The 21,833-nt window shown below is 61.2% G+C and overlaps 1 protein-coding gene across 1 annotated transcript; it reads right to left on the reverse strand.

Annotated features, from left to right (window-relative positions):
• Positions 1-928: 928 nt before the first annotated feature.
• Positions 929-20,949, reverse strand: TACC1 (transforming acidic coiled-coil containing protein 1). Its single transcript, XM_074164147.1, has 11 exons — positions 20,792-20,949; positions 8,952-9,012; positions 8,204-8,402; positions 6,474-6,529; positions 4,060-4,173; positions 3,781-3,857; positions 3,395-3,438; positions 3,132-3,292; positions 2,159-2,265; positions 1,561-1,681; positions 929-997 (listed from the first exon to the last, which is right to left on the reverse strand). The coding sequence occupies exons 1-11, from the start codon at positions 20,947-20,949 to the stop codon at positions 929-931; spliced, it is 1,167 nt and encodes a 388-aa protein (XP_074020248.1).
• Between the last annotated feature and the right edge of the window lie 884 nt (positions 20,950-21,833).

The following is a 21,833-nucleotide window of genomic DNA, read 5'->3' on the forward strand; positions in this document are numbered from 1 at the left end:
TCGGGAGGTGCCGGGGCTGTGGGCACGGGGAAGACAAAGGGACAAACCCCAGGTCTCCAGGACCAACATCTCCCCCGGTTCTCAAACACCTCTCGGTGCAGCAGCCCTGCCCTGCCCTCGGCCGGGCTCTCCTTTGAGGGGACTGACGTGACTACTGGTGAAGTGGCCGGATCCGTGCTCCTGGGGGACCGAGACGCGTGCCCGACGGGAAGAAGTGAGCAGAGAGCCCGAGTGCTCATAAATGCTAATAAAGTGCTCGAATGCAGAGACGTGGGCTTCCCTCCTCCGAGGCTGGCACGGCCAGGGACGAGAACGCGCCGTGCTGTGTTTCACCCGTGTACCAGAGCCTGGGACCAGCCCCAAAACCCACCGACCTACTGGGAGGCTGCTTGAGGCAGGGGACCCAGGCTGGTGGCCCCAAACCACCTGTGGTGGGTGCCTGGGGTCCCCCAGCCCCTTTGCCAGGCACCCACATGCCAGGTCCCCTTCCCCAGTGCCAGAGCCATCGGCTCCAACCCTGGCATCACCCTCGTCCCGGGACAGGACCTGTGCAAAGGAGCAGGTGAGGACAGCAAGTGACAGAGCGTGTAGGGACGCAACTAGACCCAAACCAGCCCGGCCAAGGGGGACAGAGCCCGGGGTGTCATGTCCCAGCTGAGAGGTGGCATCTGTGCAGGCAGAGAGAGTGGTGGCCACCAGGAGGGACACGCATGCCCAGCCTGGCCCCAGAGCCCTTGGGAGACAGAGGCAGGGACATTGTGGGGACCGGCTCTGCTTGGGGACAGCGTGGGGATCAGCAGCCGAGCAGAGCAGGCGTCTGGACGCATGTCCTTCTCTGCTGGGGGGCTCCTGGGGGGCAAGACAAGGTGCTCGACGTTGGGAGAAAAGCGGCCGAGTGCGGAGAGCGCTGGAGGAGGGGTGGGGAGGCTCAGTCCGTCTTCCCCAGCTTCGCTATCAGCTCGTCGCAGATCTTGGTCAGCTCCTCAATCTCCTGGTTCTGGAGGAAAAGCAGCCCCTGAGGACCCCCGCGGCGGCACAGATGGGGGATAACGCCTGGGCCCATCTGCCACCCAGCCAGCGTGGGAAGGGGCAGCCGGCTCCCACGCCTGTCCCTGCGAGAGCCCCTCTGGTCATCATCCATGGGGACCCCCGGGCTCACCCCTCCTCATCCCCAGCAGACCCTGGTGCTGTGCAGAGCTCGGCTACGAGCGGGCACATGTGGGCAAGCTCTGGCCATGAGCCACAACAGCCAAACGCATGCCAGCCCTGAACTGGCCACATCACTGCACGCAGCCATGGCCACCCCTGGGCAGAGCCTGCACCTCCTTCCTTGGGAGGGGACAGGGTCGTGCATTTAAACAAAAAAAAACAAACCCACCCAAACCACCACAAAACACACAAAAAACAAGCAAACCAAAAATACCACAAAAAACCCAAAACCACAAAACGCTTTAAGGACCAAAGAATCTGAAGGAGCCCTCCAGCACCAGCAGGATGCTGTGGGCAGGAGAACGGGGATCCCGAGGGAGGGCCCGCAGAGGAGGCCGGGGGGGGTGTTACCTTCTGCTGGAGGGCTCTCTCCAGGGACTCCACCTTCATCTGCTCCTTGCGCAGCCCGGCGTGCAGCGCCGCGCTCTCCGCTTTGGCCTTGGTGCGCACCTGGGCGATCTCCTCATTGGCTCTGGGGTTTGGGGACAAGGGGATGGGGGTCACCTCTCTGGGTGCAGGGGGGAGCACCACGGCAGGACCCCCGGACCGGGTGGCATCGGAAGCGCCCGGCTCCTGCTTCCCTGGGTGCCTCTGAGGTGGTTTTCCCGCATGGAAAACCTGCATGAAACTGCACGACCCCTTCGCACACCACAACCATGAGCCCTCTGAAACGCGGGAACTCGTTAAGCGACTGTGAATAGACCCTGAACCTCACTTTCTCCATTAAAAAAAAAACCTAAGCAGAGATCCGAGACTCCAGTCAGGGATTTGTGCTGTTTCTTACAGCCGTTTGAAGTCACTTGAGCCCGTGGCTGTAAAAGGCAGATTTTCACTTCAATAAGCTCCTGCCTCCCAGCCTCGGGAAAGCCAAATGGAAACACTGCCCTGCAAGGTCCTTAACCCCCCCCAAGCCCCTCCGCACCCCCAGCGACCTCACGCGTGGCCTTACTTGTCTAATTTTTCTTCTGCGTGGACTTTCAGCGCCTGATACCGCTGCTCTTCCTGCTTGACCCGGGTTAAATAATCTTGAGCGCACTTCTTCAGAGCTTCTTCATTCTGGGGAAAAAAAAGCACATCCATCTGCACTGGGACTGAGCACAGAGAAGTTGCTCTGATGGGGGGACAGATCCTGTTCCAAGTGTAAAAGAAAAAAGGCTTTAAATTTCACTGAATTTCACTGAATTTTTTTAGAGTTGGAAGGGACCATAGAGATCATCTAGTCCAACTCCCCTGCCGAAGCAGGATTGCCCAGAGCATGTTAGAACATGTTACTCAGGACTGCATCCAGGTGGGTCTTGAAGATCTCCAGAGAAGGGGACTCCACACCCTCCCTGGGCAGCCTGTTCCAGGGCTCTGCCACCCTCACCGTAAAGAAGTTTCTTCTCATATTTGAGTGGAACCTCCTATGTTCCAGCTTGTGCCCGTTGCCCCTCATCCTCTCACTGGCAACCACTGAAAAGAGTCTGGCTCCATCCTCCTTCAACCCACCCTTCAGATACTTATAAGCATAAGCATTATAAATAGAACCAGCTTCTCCCTTGCACTGGAGCCCCTTGTGGAGCGGGGCAGCAGGGAGAGATGGGGTGCAGATGGAGGCAGGGGTTTCTCGGGGTGCTTTGCCCTGATACCTGCTCCTCTGCCCGGGGCACAATGCTCCGCTGCCGGAGAGAGTGCGGAGAAGAGCCCGGCTCCTCGCACTGGCTTCCCCGGGCATCTGAAAGGCTCTTTGCTCGTCTATCAGAAAGTGGGCAGAGGAAAGAGCCAAGAGTCCTCTGAGCAAGGGCTGGGGGTGGGAAGCAGCTGGTGGGTGGGACGGGAGAGCCGGGGGCTGCAGCACGGGACAAAGCCGGGGCAATGGTCCCCGGGAACTCCGTGATAAGCCACCAGGGTTGCAGGAAAAAAGAGGAAACCAAGGTAAGGACCTTCTTAAAGCCTTCTAGGACGCCCTTCAGGTTTTCATATCTCCTGAAGAGATCCGACAAGGACCTCTCCACCGAGTTTAGGTCTGCCAGAGCCTGGTCCTTTTCCATTGTGAGCTGCTGCAGGTTCTTCTGAGACGTCATGTTTGTCCTCTGCTCGTCCTCTGTGATGGAGAACAAGCAGTGGGGACATGGTGACTGAGCGGGGAGGGCTGTGACAGCCCCCATCCCTGCCCCACACACCCGGACAGGCGACGGCACCCTACCTATCATCTGGGCGATGGTCTTCTCATACTCAGCCACGATTTTCCTGGAAGAAAAAGAGGAAAAGCAGCAGGTAAGGGGCAGCAGTTTTTCGCAGAAACGCACCCACAGCTCTGCTTCCCCAGGACACAAAGGCAGCCGGGGCAGCAGCGTGCTGCAAAGCGATGCCCACGGCCACTGCTCTGCCCCAACATCCCCCTCCAGCCAGCGCAGCTAATGGGATTTTATCGCTGCAACAAAGGAATAAAAGCACAACAACACAGCACAAGCACAAAGAGCACGTTTCCTAACATCTCCCACCCTGACGATGCCGAGGTGTATCATCCCATTACGGCACACAGCACAGCACCACTCCGGGCAGGAGAATGTGCCAGGAGAAGGCTTTTACCTCATCTCCAGGACTTCCTGGCGGCTCTCTTCATATTTCTTCTTCCACGCATTGGCTTCAATCTCCTTTGTGATTATCTAAGGTTGTAGCAAACACAAGACCCTTGGGACGCGCTCTGGAGGGCTTCCCTTGCTGCCCCAAGGGGATGCGCAGGGGATCAGACCCCCCCGGGCAGAGCAGAGCTGCCCCCACTCCCCCCGCAGCAACAGCAGCCGGGATGGGGTCTGGGGTGCAGGGAGGGACAGCCCCAGGGGGGACAATGGGGTCCCCGGCCGTTACCTCCTCCCTGATGAGCGTGAGCACGGCCGTCTTCTCGGATTCACTGAGGCAGATGCCGTCCAGGGGGCTCTCGCTCCTGCTCACGCCGGCGAGGGGCTTGTCCATGGGGTTGCCCTGGGGGGAATCACCCAGCTGGGATGCTGCCTGGGTTTTCTTTTCACCCTGCTCATCCCGTTTGGAGTATTCTCCCTGACTTTATCAGCCTCCTCAGGCACAAAACCTCCCAACTCACACACCCCGACAGCTCAGAGCCCAGTATCAGGCACCTGGCAGAGCCGAAACGGGGTTTTTAGTGCACTTTCTGCCCAGTCCCTGGCCAGGAGCCGCAGGACACCCATGGGCTGCCCCGAGGAAGCAGCATCCCAAAGGAGAGACGATGCAGGGGCCCATTTCAGAAGAAGGAGACCCAGCTCGGAGCAGAGACACGCTCACCCCTGACACCCCTGCACTTTCCCCAGGGCTGGTTTTAAACTGACTCCAGTCTGTGGAGGAGCTTTGCTGAGTGTGAGCCACACACAGGGGGTCTGCGAGGGTCCGTGTGGCCCGTCTCCATCGCCTCCCAGTCAGGTGGAGATGTCACTGCAGCCAAAGCATCCAAATCACTGCTGGCAGCTGCAGGGACATTTGCTGGCCCTCACTGATTGCCCCAAACACACAAGGGAGGAGTGGGGGGAGCAGGTTGCACCCCCCTGCAGAGCAGCTCTGAGACTGCCCCTGCTCCCCTCCCCAAGGGACAGCCCCCTTCATCCCACCATGCCCCAAATCAGAGATGCTCACACAGTGCTCCCAGCACCCTCCTGTTCCCATCATGGGGGCGAGGTGGTGGCACCCCCATTGCTCACTGCCTTCTCCCCCCGGAGCCCAGCTCCTTCCCACCAGTGCTGCAAACTGGGGGGACCAAACCGGGGGTAGAGCTCATCCTGCCTGGATGCCGGCCCCATCCCTTCACTCGTGGTGGGGGGTGGGGGGGGCAGGTCCTGCAGCCTGAAAGGCCTCCAGAAAAGCATTCCTTCAAACTCAGGCTTACGCCACCGCCTGTTCCTCCTTTTATCATCCCAGCCAAAGTGACAGCCCCGAGCAGCCATCTCCTTGGGAACCGGCTGCCAGGCCATAAATAGAGAAGTGCTTCGGAGGAGGCATCTGCTTTTGCTGTGTTTTGGAAACGAGAGCACTAAAGCACTTCTCTTCCCCCCTCCTCCTCCTTCCCTGTGCTTTAACCACTGCCCAGGTTCAAGCACAATCAAGCCCTTCACAGGCTCTGAGTTCTGCTGCCTGTGGCAGTGGGCAAGTGATGGCCGGTGGCATTAGCCACTCCCGGGTGCAGATTTGGGTCCAGGCAGCCTCACACCGGGGCGGTTTAGCCCCATGTGGTTTTGGGAGCAGCCCCCAGAGCATCTCCCACAACCAGGCACACACGTGAACACCCACAAGCACCTCTGCCCACTGCCTGCCCCACGGCAAACCCCCCCACAGTGGGGTTTCGGGATGACCCCGGCTCGTCTCCCCAGCACCAAACAAAAGGTTCACTTTGCCTAACGTCCTTGTGGGGCTTAGCGCAGTTAAATCTGTCTCAGAGAAGCTCATTTTGCTGATGTTGCTAATCTCATTGTCATCTGCTTGCCACCTCGAGCAGCTTTGGCCAGGGGCGGCTAAGCTGGCACGGGGTCCCCCCTGCAGCAGAGGGGTCTTGGGGCCGCTCCAATGGCTCCTTGGGGCACATCGGGGGTGTCCCCATGCAGATGAGCCACTGCTGGGGTGCCAGGGTCGCTGCTGGCTGCAGAGCCAGGGCTGTTTTCATTAATCCCCCCATCCCTGCTGTCAGCTGCCTTCCCGAAAGCAGCACTTGAGGCTCCTTTGCAGAAGGGACAGGCACTGACTGGCCGTCAGAGCCAGCCCCGGACTCCTCCACGTGAGACACAGCCCCTGTCCCACGGCTCGTCCCTTCCCCGTCATCTCCTCTGCCCTTTCACTGTCATTCAGCCACTGCCAAATGCAGTGTTTGCTCTCACTGCCCTCTCACGGCCGCAGCCCTGGCTCCTCACCAGCCTTTCTCCATCCCCAGCATCTCTCCATCCCACCCACGAGTAGCAGCGCCCACCCGGGGGGAGCCGGCCTCTGCCAGGCTCCTGCTGGGCTGCCGGGAAATCCCTGCGAGAAACCCTGCGGGGACTTAGCTCCCAAAGAAACTCATTTTGGAGAGGTTTTGGTGGCACTTCTGGGATTAGCAGCAAGGTTTGCTGCAGCCTCCCCCCCCCCCCCCCCCCCCCGCATGGTAGGGCAGGAGGATCAGCCCCCTCTGCCCCCCGCAGCCCCACCGTGCTGCACCCCACGCTGGCACTGCTGCCCCACATCGCCACCCAGCACCGCCCCGAGCATCCCTGCGGGCGAGGGAAGAGGAAGCAAGAGGCACTCACAGGGAAGGTGCCAGGTCCATCCTTTTCCATCTGCTTGGAGATCTCCTTTTCAAAACCTGAAGAGAAAGAAATACAACCTCTGAGCTACCTGGAAACAAGACCCTGGTGGTACATTCGGATTTGCTGGGATGCAGAGGGGTACCCCCGAGTCTCTACATCTCCTGAGCTTCCCCTCCCAAAAAGGCTTCTTTGCCCTCAGCTCTTGCCCATGCAGAAAGGATGCATCCCGCATCCCTGTCCCCTGGCTTTCACCCTGGCAGGGAGAATGCATCCCGCATCCCTGTCCTGGCTCCTGCCCTTGCAGGGAGGACGCATCCTGCATCCCTGCCAGCCTCCCCTCCTGGAAACCAACACTCCCCTCTGGTGGCAGTTCAGCCTGGCACCCGTGTCCCCGCCGCTGCCACCCACACCAGCCATTGCCGGGGACCACAGGGGGCCCAGGAGGAGGAAGAGGAGGAGGAAGGAAGATGCACGGGACATCCTGCGCTTTGCTGGCCGGCGCAGGCAGGAGGCATCCCTGGGGTGAAGCCCGGCTGCTCGGGCCACTCCGAAGGGCAGAAGCCTCAGCCCACGCCAGCTTGGCCCAGGGCTCTCCAAAGGAGCTGCCACATGGCCCCTGCTGCTCTTAACAGCAGCTGAGAGAAGATAAAAGCCATCTCCTCCTGTCCACAGCGTGCGGGACACCCTGCCATCTCGCACAGCCTGGGAGATAACTCATGAACCTCCCTCAAACACCCGCAGACACGACTGGCTACTCGCGTGTTAACTGGGCAAAGAGAAAAAGCATTGCTAGAGCCCAGCTAAGAAAGGAAGGAGGCCAAGTAATGCGTGCGAGGGCAGATTTCCTGGTGTTTCCCCCCATTTATCCCTGGCCCTGGTCACAGCACCGTCTCCACAGCCAGCACTGAGCCCCTGCTCCCCTGCCTGGCCCTCCGAGACGAGCAGCCATAAATAAAACCTCCCAGCCTCCCTGCTGACTATCACATTTTTCCTCCCTTGAGAGACAAAGGGCTGTTCTCCTCCCCCGAGAGCCGGCAGCTCTGCAGGGCTTTCAGGGGAAGTGATGAATGGTGCCCGTGCAGGGGAGAGCTGCAAACCGTCCTCACGGTAATTCCTCCTGCTCGCACCTATAACTCTGCTATTGATTAAATGTCATGTTGCCTGGCTCTTAATTATTTTTTAATGGGTTGGTCAGAAAGGCTAATTACATCAGAGACTGACAGCAAAAATGCCACCGGGAGCGTTAGCGGGGGTCTCCCGTAGCGACAGGGAGATCTCCATCAGCCGTAGCCCATCTGCTGGGACACGGAGCCCCGACAGCCCTGCTGTGGGTACCGGGAGCATCCCGGCTGCACGGCGGACCATCGCTCGGCTCGGCCCCCGGCACGGCTCACTGGTGAACACTGGTTTGGGGAGGGCACTGGCAGTGTGTGTCAGGGCAGGGAGATGGAGCATCACAGACTTGAGCCACCTCCTCCCGCAGCGCCATGGGAGAGCACTCTGCTCCGAGAGAGCCTAAAGACAGCCCACACCATGATTTCTCCATAATGGAAATAGTGCAGAAGAGCAACTGGAGGTTTCATTAGAACTTGCAGCAGCCTCTAGCCCTGTCAGTGTAAATAAAGCGTGATGAAACCGCGTTGCCTCAGCAGCACCACTTCACTGCCAGAGGCTGCCTGGGTGCACGCATGGCACATCTCCAGAGCCAGCAGCACGGGGATGGTCCTTACCTGCCTCCGTGCCCTGCTTCGCCGCCGGCACAGGGACGTTGGAGCACTCAAAGTATTCCAGCTCATCTTCTGGCTCGCCCTTCTTCTCCAGCCCGGCTGGTTTCTGCGCGGCGGTGGTAGAGGCCAGCTTCTCCTCATCAGTGGCATGTCCATCCCGATTTGCAATATCTGGGATTTCTGAGATCAACGCTCCCTCATCCTGCAGGATCAAGGCATGTGGTTAAGCAGGACTGAGCTAATCCACGGGGATCAGGGAACTGGGCTGCCTGGAGAATCCATGGAAGGCACGGGAGGCTTAGCAGAGCATCCACCGCCAAGCTGCTCCCCACCAGCTCCTCAGCAGGTTTTGGCAGAAGGAAACACATGGTGCTGGGGACAGAAGTGATTAACGAGCAAAATCCATTAACCCAACTGCGGAGCTCGGTGCTTTGCCCTGGTCCATGCTGGGGACAGGGCTGAGATGGTGCACGGACACGGTCCCCAACGAACCACAGGGGAAAGAGAGAGGGTTTACTGGGTAGGAAACCCCCCTTAAGGGACAGGCTCACATTGGCATGGGCACCAAGGTCTCCTCCCTCCCTTCCCACCATGGAAATGCCCATGGAGAAGACAGCTGGGAGCTGCCACTTTCAGGGAACCATCCCCTCTGTCAGGGGCTGCTCGGGTGGTCGCCAGCCTAGAGCTCCCCCCGCTGCCGTCCAAGCATCCTGCGCCCATCCAGCAGCTGCCGGGGTGGGATCCCACCTACCTGAGGAGAATCATCCAGGCCCAGGGGCTGAGTCTCGTAGTGCTTCACCTTGCAGCCGCTCCTGTGGGGAGAGAGAAGCGGGGGGCTGAGGTGAGGGCTGGTGGGCGCTATGTTGGGGGGCAGGGGTGTGGGGGGGGTACGTGCGAGACAGCCCAAGCAGGGGGAGGCAGCCCCAGCATTGCACCCCGCTGCGTGCCAGTGACCCCACTCACCAGTGAAATATCGAGGCAGAGCAAGTTCTGGGAGGAACAGGAGGAACAAGCAAAGAAAACACATGACTACACAGCGACCGGGTTTGTCTTTGAGGTCTTTATTCCTGTTGAAGGTAAAGGATCAGGAAAAGCACCCCAAGGTGCTGACGGCGACAGAAAGAGAGGAGCCAGCAAAGAAGGATTTCCCTCGCTGCACCCTCGCCCCGTGCGTCCGGCGCAACGGCATCCCCAGGTCTGAGCACCCACTGATTCTCTGCAGGAAGGAACCATTTCCCGGCCGTCCCATGCCCTGTCCCCGCAGCTGGAGGTTTGTTGGGGACATCTCCGCAGCATCCACATGTCTCCCACGCGAGTCAGACCCGTCAGAGAGCTCTGCTTTGCTCGCAGGAGAGCACTGGGGCAATCTGCTGCGCTTTGAATGCTCCCTCCGCCGGAGGCAAAGGCTTCCCAAGGAGAAGGGGCTTGTGGATGGGAGGAAGTTTAGCTCAGGTTGGTGGTCCCGTGGATGGACACCCTCCAGCGAGGCAGCTCTCCCTGGGACTATGTGTCCTGTGTCCCAGAGGCATCCCCAACACACCGGGCACCAGCATCGTGAACCGACTCCGGGAGGGGATGGACAGTGGTGGCTCATCCCCAGCAGCGCTGGGTCCGTGTCACTGAAGCTGCAGGGGTCAGTGAGGAGATGGCACTCATCCTGGCACGAGGAGGAGAGCACGAGCGCTCCTCCCGCATCTCCCCACCTCTCACTCCACCTTCAGCAGTCCCCCCAGCTCGGCGCAATGTCCCAGCCCCCAGGTGACAGATATTCACCAAGCTGGAGCGTGACAGCCCGCTACAGGCACCTGGGGAGGGGTCTCCACCTCCGGACTCGGCGCTCCCCGCCGTGGGGACGTGGCAGGGCTCGAGGTTTGCAATGAGCTGTACCAAGGTTTAAGAATCCCCCCCCACCCGCTTTGCTCCAGCCCCCCCGTCCCACGGCACAGCACAACGAGCAGCGTGGTGCGGCACAGGGAAATGTAATCTGCACGCTCGCATGCACACCTGGGTCAGACTGAAAAATGGCTCTTGACTGGTTTTCTCCAACACACCCCGATGGCAGCAGCTGAACTGCAGCTCAGCGTGTCCTTCAGCGTGTCCTTACCCACCCTCTGCTCCGCCACCGCCGGGGTTATCACACCTGGATCCATCTACCCCCCGGGACTGGGGTTATCACACCCTCTGGTACCTGGATCCACCTCCCCCCAAAACACCGAGGTAACAGCTCTGTGGCTCAAGGGGATGGGGGGACGGGGAGAAGGCAGCCAAGGCAGAGGGGCCGGGCTCTGCCCCACTGCCGGGACACACAGAGCTGACAAATCCACCCGCAGCACGGCACGGACAGACCCTCTGGGCGGCCGGTCCCACCGTGGGGACAGACACCCGCTGGTCAACACCGTGCTGGAAAAAGGCCCATCAGTTCCCGGCCGGGACACAGATGCTTGAGCCCGGCTCCCGTTCTGCCCGAGCACGTGGCAGGCGGCACCGAGCAGATAAGGGCATCGGGAGGGATGACACAAGATCAGGAACTAAAGCCCAGCACATGCTCCTTCCTCCGACTCCCCTCGCACCAGAGCGGAGCCCAGGGGGGGTGACATGCTGCAAGAGACACTGAGCATCTCCGGGACACTAAATGGGGGTAACGCTGGTCCCTCCCTGCAGGAAGGAAGCACAGGGCGGCAGCCGCCCCCAGGGGGCACAGCATGGGGCACTCGATATTTCACTGGTGTCCCACCATACTGGGGGACAGCATGGCCCCCCTGCCGTGCTTTCCAACCCCGCAGACCAGCTCCACCGCCCCGGCTTCGGGCACAGGAGGATGCTTCAGGGGACAGCCACGGGCAAATCAGTGCTGGCAGCCACCAAAGGTCTCAAAGAGAGCCCTGTTGGGAGCCGGCTGCAAGGGCAAAGCCCCCCCGAGACCAACACATGCCGGAGCCGGAGGAGACAGCCCCCCGGCTCCCTTGCCCCCCAGCTGATGCTTCCCACCCCTCGACAGCAGCCGCCTCCCTGGTGGTTTGGCATGGGAGGGGGTAAAAGACACCCTCATCTTCAGGGCTAAAATCTACCCGTCTTTGTGGGGACGTGGATTGCACAGAAGCCTGGTCCCCCCCATCAGCTGACACACTGGGTTTAAATGCTCGTGCATCATTGGAAGGCGTTGCAGGGCGGCATGAGCTGCAAGAGCAAGCGCGGGCGCACGCTGCCTCCTCTCCCTCTTCTTCTCCCTCTCCTGTCCTCTCTTTCCTCTCCCTCTCCTTTTCCCTCTCCCTCCTCTCCATTTCCCTCTCCCTCTCCTGGCTGAGCTGCCCCAGGGACACAAACCAGACAGCGGAGAGCACAGTCAGAGGGCAAGAAGGAGCCAGCATGCCATGGAGAGGAGCAGGGCCAGAGAGAGAGAGGACAAAAACCAGCAAAGGAAAAGAAGAAAGAAATACAGAAGAGAGTACTTACAACAGAAAACAGAGAAATCTCACTTGCTCAGTAGTCCTGATGCACCAAAGCACAGACAGGGAGAGAGACAGGCAGATGGAGAGAAGAAGAGCATGTGAAAAGACCTGGATATTAACTCTTCTCTGGAGAAGCACAGCACCTTGCCCATCTCCGTCTTTTTGGAAGGAACACACAGATCAAAGACACCCTGATTCTGCATTTGCTTTTCGCGGTGGCAGAGTGAGACTCAACCACAAACCCCGCTGCCGAGCGCCTGGAGCATCCCGTGCTGCTCCGAGGTGACAGGGAGGGAGCCTGGAAATGCCCCTCGCCGCCAGCTCTGGCTCGCCCGTGGTCACACTTAAAAAAATCCATATCAACCCTCTGCAAAGTATTCCTAGGAGGAAAACATCCAACATAAAGCCTAGCAGGCAAAACCAAGGTTACCTGCTCTCTCTGCGAAACCCACTCTCTGGCTTTCCAGCACGTCAGCAGTGACGGCTTCCTTTGGTTTCGCTGCCAAACCGGCCACAAACTCCCTGCTCCGAAAACCTCCCCTTTCAAGCTGATTTCCTGCTTAACCCTGCGATGGGTTCCGATTACCTGCCTTAAGTGCAATCACAAATTAGAGTGGAAGGACCCCAAATTGGCTGGGCAGTTACCCCCTCGTGCAATATCCCCTCTGCCTCCCTCGACCCTCAGAGACCTCGGGGAGGGAGGGGAGGCAGAGCCAGGCCCCCCCCATCAGGCTGAGACCCCAGCACTGCCCGGACACGGCTCGGAGGGTATTTGTGATACAACAGGTGAAACAGCAAGAAAATAGCAAGGTTTTGCCATTAAATCTCTTCCCAGAGGAGGGTAGGGCTGTGCTCCCAAGAGGCACTATGAAACATCACCATCTACACGGGGCTTTTAAACCGCACGGTTCAGGAACTACATACGCAGTTAAATAGTTCAGCGAGGGACAACGCGCTCCCTGCCGCCGGTGCAGGTGTGACAGAAGCAACAACCCATCTGCCTGTTTAACCTCTAGTCTCTTCCCCTGTTGTAAACAAGGAGATTCCGTGGCAGCTCACAAAAAGTCCCCGCAGCATCTGCTCACCCAGCCCTGCACCCACCAGCGCCAGAAGACCCCCCCAGCCCCTGCCGTGGGCTTGCCAAGCCCTCCAAGTAACAGAGTAATGGAGCAATTAAAGGTTTGCTCCAACTCTTCCACCCCTATGAGCCCCAAGGGGTTTTCCACGGGGTGAATCCCGGACCCGGGGCACCGGCACCGCTCCAGGACACCCATCCATCTCCTCCCATCCTCTCCCGAGCGACTGGGGCACCGGCAGGGAGAGGGGAGCCCCTCCGCCGGGATGAGGGGCGGATAAACTCGGGGCAGCAGCAGAAGGTGAGGTGCAGGTGGGTGCTGCTCGGAAGGCACGGGGACAGGACCACCATGGCCATCGTCACCGCCGCGCACCGGCACTCACGTTATCAGGCGCGACTGGGGCTTCTGCGGGGGGTCTCTGCCTTTGGCGAGATCGTCCTGCACCTCCAGCGTCTGCGACTCCAGGATCTCATTGAGGCTGTTCTCGGCAGTGGGGCAGGAGTCGGGGGTGCTGCTGGCGAGGGTCTTGGTGGGCTTGAAGGGATCCACGGAGTCAAAGTTATCGGGGTTGAACTGGTAAGAGCCCCTGGGGAGCATCGGGGAGCTCTGCAGCGGGTTGAGAGCCGGGCTGTCCCAGCGCGCGGGACCCAGACGGGGGGAGCCCTGGGGAGGGGGCGGCTCCGTGGGACCCCTCTCCACCTCCTCGGCTGGTTTCTTGGGGGACTCTCGGTGCCTCTTCGGTGTCAGCTTGCTGGCCGGGATCCTGCTGCCCTTCCTGGGCACAGCCCTCCTGGACTCCGGGCTCTCCCTCCCCTCCGTACCATCGACCTCGGGTTTTGAGACCTGCCCCATGGGCTCCGGGACCGGGTCCTCCCCAGGCTCCCCGGGCTTGATGCTGGGCTGGGGAAGGCGGCGTGGGGTTGCCGGGGGGGAGCTCTGCAGCCGGCAGCCCCCAGCCACGAAGGGGTTTATGTTCTCGTCGTACTGCTCGGGGTCGAACTGGTAGGATGCTCGGGGCAGCGGGGTCTCGTCTGTGGTTTCTTCTGCCTTCCTCCCCAGCGAAGGGGGTTTCTCCTTCCCGAGCTGGCCCCGGCTGGGTGAGCACTCCTGGGTCACCAGCCCCGTGCCAGCCTCCACCGTGTCCTCTCCCGACATGAGGTGCTCCCGGGCGGCTCTGCCGGCATGTGGCACCAGGGCCGGCTCCGCAGCGGGCACAGTGGCCCAGCCAGCGTCAGCCCCGCTGCCCAGCGCGGCCGGAGGCTGGGGTTCAGCTGGTGGTGGTGTCAGGGACGTGTCTTTGGGGTCGGTTTCCCCTTTAGCATCCGAGTTGGCCTGAGGGGCTCCAGTCTCCGGCTGAGCCTCATCTTTGGGGGGCTTCCCAGGCGAGCCGTCCCTGAGGGCTTCCCCTACCAGCAGGTCTCCATGGCCACTTGGCTCTGAAAAGATAAAAGGAGCCAGTTAAACCCCCTCCTGCCGTGCACCCCCTGACAGAGGGGTTCCTCTGCTCCCCCCATGGTTGCTCCAGGGTCAGTCAGATTTTATGGGGGAGTCACTGCTCACCTAGGCAGAGAGTTAAGAATTACCGAGAGGAATTCAGGGAACCACGACATGAGGAATTCAGGGAACCATGACATGAGGAAACACCACGAAACGAGATGAAGCAGGTTCGGGGTGGACGGGAAGGGGGTGCTGCGCTTAATAAATGAGCACGTAACTGGGTGCCGGGGGGACCTGGAGCCCCGCCGGCCGAGGGGGCCGGTGCCGAGGCTGCGGAGCTGGATGTGCCTCCAGCAGAGGGAAGGTGCCCGAGGAAAACTGCTCCCCGAGATTTGTCCACTGCACTCCAAGTGTGGGAGCAGGTTTGATGGCCCTGCTGCTCCCCCCGACACCCCGGCCCTCGCTCTCCTGCAGACCCTCAGCCCCGACAGGCACCCGACACAGGGATGCCCTGTGGTACGAACAGTTCTTGCCCATGCCAGGAGGGGAGGGGGGCACAGCAGAGCAATGAGACCCCCAGGAAGCAGTGATCCTGCAGGAAAGGCCCTGCCGGAGCAGCCCCTCTGCTCAGCACCGCAGTTTCCATCCTGCCTGCACCCCTGTCTGCAGAAATCCTGGCTGGGCATTTATGCCAGGCTCACCACGCTGCTGTCAGAGTTTCTTAATCACAAATCCTGATCCATGACTTAATCACTATTACTCCAATCCCTTCCCCTAAATCCTTTTACTGTTTAATCTTTTCTTTGCTGTCAGGGGATGGAGAAGCTCCTTATGTACCGAGGCACCCTGAAAGCTACACCCACCAAGCACCCAGAGCCAGGACCTCAGCACAGAGGCACGAGAGGAAAACACCCGGTGTCACCTCCTGCCCCTCTTCCCCCGCATCTCAACCAGGGACGACGGCACAGACCCCGGGGATGAGGCAGGAGGGGATGCTCGGGGTGCTCAGCACCCATCAGGGAGCAGGCAGGACCCGCCGCTCTCACTGGCACCTTTCTGGGGACACACAGGACAAAACCACAGCTCGCCCGAGGACCGAAGTGGTTTGAAAAGCTGGCTGGGAGCAGCGGCAGGGGTGATGCAGAGCTTCTGCCCGGGGAACCTGCCTGTCCCCCTGCCCTGGCACTGGGGTGACAGCAGGGAGGAGGAGGTTTGGCCGGGGGATGCCAACGCCAAGCTCCCGCGGCCCCGAGCACGTCTCCCTGGAAAGGCCGTTCCTATTTGCAACCAGCTCATGTTTGCTGGTGACCGAGCGAGTCACAGGCTGGCAGGAGGAGAAAAGTGAATCAGGCAAATATCTGGTCTCTGGGCTAATCCAGGACGTGGAGCCAGCAACCCTGACTCAGCTGATGGCTCGTGGTTTGTATAATTGATCTCCTGGATGCTAAAAGCCATGGAAATGAATCATGAGGGGCCGTGTGCTCCCTGAGACTGCAAAAAAGCTCCCTCCGACTGCAAAAAAGCTCCCTCCAAATAGACACTGCCTTGCTGCCCCAGAAAACGCATCAGTAAACACAAATGCAGTGGATACGTACTTGGAGTGCAGCCAGCAAACACTCCGAGGCAGCGCCTGCCAGGCCTTTCCATCATTAGGAACCAGGAAAACCTCCTTAACAGACCCCAAAGAAAACTTTATTACACTTGCTGTGCTGCTCAGATGTTTTAAACCTCACTGAGACAGCCCTGAATAGAAAGAACAGACTTCAAAGTCAGGGCAAAAGGCATCTTTTAAATGCATTTTACATTCCCACTGGAAGGTTTTGCAGCCGCCGTTCTCACAGACATAAGCCCATCCTGGTTTCTAACCCAAGCCATGAGTAATTACTTCTTGAATAACAAGCAGTCGGCACGCAAACCACCTCTCCCTGCCGTTTCTGTCTGCAGGGCGGGGGGAGAAGAAGGGATGGTGCCTGGGACCGTCACTCAGAACTACCATTTCTTCACAACAATTGCGACCACCTGCCCAGGTCTCCCAGTTTTGCGATTCACCCATTTTCTGCTCCCCCCTGCCCGCTCCGCCAGCCCGGGAGGCTGAGGAACTGGAATATACTGGGAGACAGAAGGCGTGGGTGCAGGAATGCTCAGGAGCTCGCCAGCGATTTTGGCAATCTTCTGAAGTAGGACTGTCCCTCCTGCAAGCTCTGGGGTTGTTTTTTTCCCCCCTTCTCTGGCGACGAGACAGGCATTAATCACTTGTGCGAGTTCCCAGCCACGCTCAGGACTGCGGCTGAGCCACAGCCCCAGGGAACCGAGGGAGGAATGACAGCTGAGGGGGTGACAAGGAGCCTGCCCACCTCCACGGCAAGAACCCATTCCCTGTCCCACCTGAACACCCACGCGATACCCTACAGTCCTGATTTTCAAGCCCTGCTTGGGCTGAGCTATTCCCCTCCCCAGGGGACCACAGCCTCTGGGGCTGAGGCCACCACCGGACGGGCTCGCCTTGGCACCGAGATGGCTCCATACAGGGGACAAAGGCAGGCAAAGCTACAAGGTCAATTAATTCTCTGGAAAGAGCTGCCAGGATGGAGAGCGCGACGGTTTGTGGGGCCACAGGGACCTGCCAGGAGCAGGGGGGCTCCCAGGGCACCATCCCCCCGCAGGGACGGAGAGCCAGCCCCTGCCCCCCCACCTGCTGACGAGATCAGGACAAACCCTTGCTGTAAAGCAGTCCCAAAGGTGATGGCATCCCCAGCAAACCCACCCCACACGGGTCCCCCTGCCCAGCAAGGGCTGGGGGGGGGGACAGCCTGGCCCCAAGGCCCCCCGGCCCCCACGTTTCCTCCCCCTATGCATTTCCTCTGCCTCCAACGCAGCCTCCCACCAGCTGCTGAGCGACCGGAGCGCATTCCCGCGGGAACAATTACACAGGACACAGGAACCAGTGACCCGAAGAACCTCGGGGCGCGCAGGAAGAGCTGGGGTCTGCACCCTGGGCCCCCCACCAAGCATCACGATACCCCCGGTGCAGCACTGCCTGTTCCCCAGGGAGCCCTTCCCAACCCCGGTGAGCTCCCTCCTCCTCCGCATGCATTTACATCCCGAAGCCAGCCCTGCTCCCCGCCACCCCCGTGCAGTCACGTTGGGGAGCCCCCGGCTCGGCACACACTCCCCCCGCTCACGTCTCCTGCCAGAGAAACAGCCAGCACCTCCCCAGCCCGGCTTTCGCCCTCCTTTGGGGCCAAAACTGTCCCCAGCACCCCACAGGCCCCCAGGAGAAGGCAGTCTGGTAGCCACACTGCCACGCGTGCTGACCCCCCGGACCAACCATCCCCCTCGGAGCCGCTCTTCTCACAGGCATCCCAGCAGCTGCTGTCAGCAGCATCCCGAAAAGGTGACCCCCAGCTCTCCCGTGTCACCTCTGGCGCTGTGCCCTGCAGGTGGGCACATTTCAGCCTCAGCATGAAAACAGACACCGCCAGCAGCAAGTGCTCGGTGACTCCAGGATCCATCCCAAACCCAAATCCAATAAAAAGCACTCCAGATCCCCGAAAAACAGCAGTTGTACCGGCTGTGCGGAGAGCGTGAACCGGCTTCTGGTCCGGCCGGTGTACAGGGAGGGGATACTACAAAGTGAAAATGGAGATATTTATTTTTATTCTCTAAAGAAAAACCTAGAGAAAGGACAGTCTGGCACCACAGTAATAGGCACTTTGTGCATGTGCATTTTAATCGTTAGGCTTGTCTTCCCTGGGCTGAAATTAAACACAAACACCGACTCACTAAGCAGCTCTCCCGCACGCCGGCCCTCGCTCCCTGAAATGAATCAGTAAAACTTGGCAGCGGCGCCGGGATGCAAAGGGCTCCCGCGCCCTTTTCATCCCACATCCAGCAACCCAGCGAAGCAGCACCCACCCTCCGCGGCCCCCAGTGCCGAGCGCCGGCCAGAGCAACCCCCCCGCTCCCCGTGGCTCCTGCTTTGTGCTCGGCCGGAGCCACGCTCTGCCCCCTTCCCCGCTGGCCCGGGCTCGGCACAGGATATCTGCCCGGTGCATCCAGCTCAGCCTCACGTAGCTAACCCCTTCTTTCCTCTTTTGGCTTTTCCGCTTTTGTTCAACAGCCGTTGATCTATTTTTAAATCTATTCTGTTAAGAATTAGCATGCCAGCTAACGATGCTGCCGCTAACGCACCGGAAAACACGTGCCCTGCATCAGGGTAACAGAAGTAGAAGCCGACGAGCTGGCTCCCGTCACTGACGGTTCCATATTTGTTGCTTCTGCTCATTTCCTTGCACAGAAAATCTCCTGCTGGCAGATGACCGAGGACAACTTCAGCACGGATGGGCCAGGATCGCAGCCCCCACCGCCCCAGACAGCAAGAGGGAAACTGAGTGACCCTGAACGGGCACAAAGCCTAAAGCACCCCCCTCCCCGGGGTGAGGGGACCGGCTGAGTTTTTGTCCCTGAGAACAGGGTTTAACGCATCCAGGGCGCTCCTCAGCTGGGATCAGAACCATTTGTCCCCGTCTTTCCTGTAGGCCCCCTTTAAGTACTGAGAGGCAAAGAAAAGTACAATATTGCAAGTCCCACACTGGGGTCCCTGCCACCAGCGAACAGCAGTGGGGCAAGAGATGGCAGAGGATGCTCAGGATGGCCCGGCCAGAACCTCCCGGCCCCCCGTGTGCTGCCCTCCATCCGACAGCCCCGGGGTCTCACAGACGTCCTGACACTGCCCAGTCCCTGCTCCGCCGAGAGCAGATGAAAGGGGCGGTCTCCTCCCTGCCCTGATAACCTCCAGCGGTTGTGGCAGAGGTGCCGGGGCTTCAAAGCCTCCTCCTGGCAGCAGGAAAACAGACATAAACACCAAGCTCAGCCACAGACACCAGCCGCGATTCCCCCTGGGAGAGGGGTACAACAACAGGGGGGAGCCGCTCCCCAAAAGGCCACAGGTTAACGGGGAGCTGCGCTCAGAGGAGCAGCAGCCGGTGTGAGGCACAAGGACAAACCAACAACAGCACGGGACCCGCCGGCAAAGGAAACCCCCTGCGTTTTCAGCAGATCCCTCACAATTTCTCTAGAAATGGGGTTTAGCAGCATCAAGCTTTTTCCTCTTTAACAGCAGCTACACAGCAAAGACACCTGGCTGCGAATTCTGGGGAAAAGAGACCCTGCAATGACACCCTCACCACCGACCACCCTGGGAAGGACACAAACCCAGCTCCTGTGCAAGAGCCAAGGGTGGGCGGCACACGGGGCACCTGCGGGGCAGCTCCCACCAGCCACGAGCCCACTCTCCGCAGCCACAGGAGGCAGCCCCGAGCCCTGCAGGGCGTGCAGGGAAAGCAGCAGGGGGCAATTTAACTGACAAAACGATTGCACGGCACCTGGGTTCCTCTCCATCCATCCATCGCAGCCATCTCCGGCTGCAGCCTCTGCATCCCCGGGCGCAGCCTCAGCCCGGTAGCTCCCAAACCCGCCGCCCCGAGCTCAGCCTCTCGTCCTCTCCCCGGCTGGGCTCGGGGACAGCAGGAGGCTGCAACCGGTGGTTGCAAAACAGCACGACGACGAGGACAGTTTTTCACTTGCGTAGGCACGAGCCAAGGAAGGCAAATTGACTCTTCCCAGCCTGCAGCGCAGCCCCCTCCCTCCAAATCGATTCGAATAAAACCAACGTTTCGCTCAAGTGAGAGAACAGCCCTTAGGGCAGCGCAGAGCCCCGAGTCCTGGCATTTGAACCATCCAGGCCATTCACCACAAAAAACGTGGCAGGCATTACTCAAAACAAGCGACTTCTCCTCCTTGACCCCACCCTGATTTTCTGCATCCGGATCAAAGAGCCGAAAAGCAGAAGGTGCACGCTGGCTCTTTACCTTGGGTCCTGGCCTCAGGCTCTGGCGATCCCGGCGGTGGCTCACAGAACTCCTTTAGTGGCGAGCAGGTCGGCGTTTCTGCTTCAGGGGTCTCAAAATTACCTTCGGAGTCCGAGCTGCCGAGGGGGGGGAAAAGAGTGAGGAATTACCACTTTCAAGGCTAGCTCTGAAATCCTCCACACTGCCCACACATCCAGCCAGACCGGCTCCCGGGCCGGCCGGCCGTGGGCATCCTGCGGCGGCCGCTCTCTCCTGTCCAGCGGGACTCGCTAGCGAACGGAAAAGGGAGAGCAGGTGAAACAACATCAGGAGCACCCCCCCTGCGCGCCCCCAACCCTCCTCTCGGCCGAGCCTCCCGGGTTGCTTCTGTCAGATCTTTCCCAGGCTGGCGGAGCATCCACCACGCACCTCCAAGGACACCCCGGCCCCGCCGGCGGCTCCCCCCGCGGCTCCGGAGGGCAGCGGCGGGGCCAGCGTGGGAACCGAGCCCCGGTGCTCCCGCCAGCATCTTCCCCGGAGGAGCGCCCAGCTCCGCCGGGCTCCGGCCACCGAGGGGCTCGGCCGACCACCCCCCACCCTCTCCCGCGGCTGCGGACCCCCCCGGGCAGCCAAGCTGACGGCAGGCAGCGAGCGGGCAGCGAGAAGGAAGCGAAGGGAGGGGGGACGTGGCCGGCGTGCGTGGCCGCCCCCGCACGGGTGGCCCGCGGCCGGGGGACGGCGGATGGGGCCCGGGGGAGGAAGGGGACGCGGGTCACTTGCCTGAAGCCGAGAGCCGTGCCCTCCGCCGGCGAGTCCTCCTCCTCCGCCGCCGCCGCCCCGCCGTCCCCCCCCTCGGGGCTGCCCCCGCCCCGCACCGCCGACCAGGTCCACCGGGCCCACTGCACCGGCGAGAGGATCTGCCAGGCGCTGAACGCCATCGGCCCGCCGGAGCCCCGCTCCTCCGCTCCCCGCTCCGCTCCCCGCCGGGCTCGCCGCGGCCGCGCCGCCCCCGCCGCCGCCAAGGGCCTCCCCCGGACCGTACGACTGGCGGCAGCCGGAGCGCCCGCCCCCGCCGCCCCCCGGCGCCGCCCGCCCGGCAGGGCCCGGCCCGCCGGAGCCCCCCCCCGGCCCCGCCGCACGCCCGCTCCGCCCGCCGGCGGGGGGGATGCGGGGCGGGAGGGAGGGGGATGCGGGGCGGGATGCGGGGGGGGTTGGGGGGAGATGCGGGGCGGGATGCGGGGGGGGTTGGGGGGAGATGCGGGGCGGGATGCGGGGGGGGTTGGGGGGAGATGCGGGACAACGCCGCCGAGCCCGGCCGGGCGGTGAGAGGCTGCCGCGCCCCGCTCTGCCCACGCAAACTCTCAAATCCACCTATTTCTGCCCAAACGCGGGGCTGGAGCATCCCCTGCGCGGGTTTGTGCACATCGCCCCCAGCGCCCTGCCAGGCGCCAGCCCGAGCCCACTGTCACACACACACACCCCCGGGAGGCCGCGCTGTGCCCCCCACGCTGAAGGACACCCCCCGACGCAGGAAGGCAGGGGCTGTGAAACCAGATATCCGCCCCCCCCGATTTATCCCGCATTTCTCGGGGCTGCACCTGCGCTGCAGCACAGCCGGCGGGACCCAGATTCCTCCCGCTCTGGACGTGCCAGCAAATCCCCCCCCCCAGTCACTGGGCTCAGGGCGAGCAGCCCCCAGGGCTCGGAGCAGGGGGGGCTGCCCAGGGCCAGGCGCAGCGGGAGAGGGGCAGAGGGCAGGGAAACACCTGCCCCTTCCATTTTCCAAGGAAACGCCGACTTCAACAGCCCTGGCCGATGTTAT

The sequence above is a fragment of the Numenius arquata genome, chromosome 26 (genome assembly GCF_964106895.1).
Source record: "Numenius arquata chromosome 26, bNumArq3.hap1.1, whole genome shotgun sequence".
Classification (NCBI taxonomy): Eukaryota; Metazoa; Chordata; class Aves; order Charadriiformes; family Scolopacidae; genus Numenius; species Numenius arquata.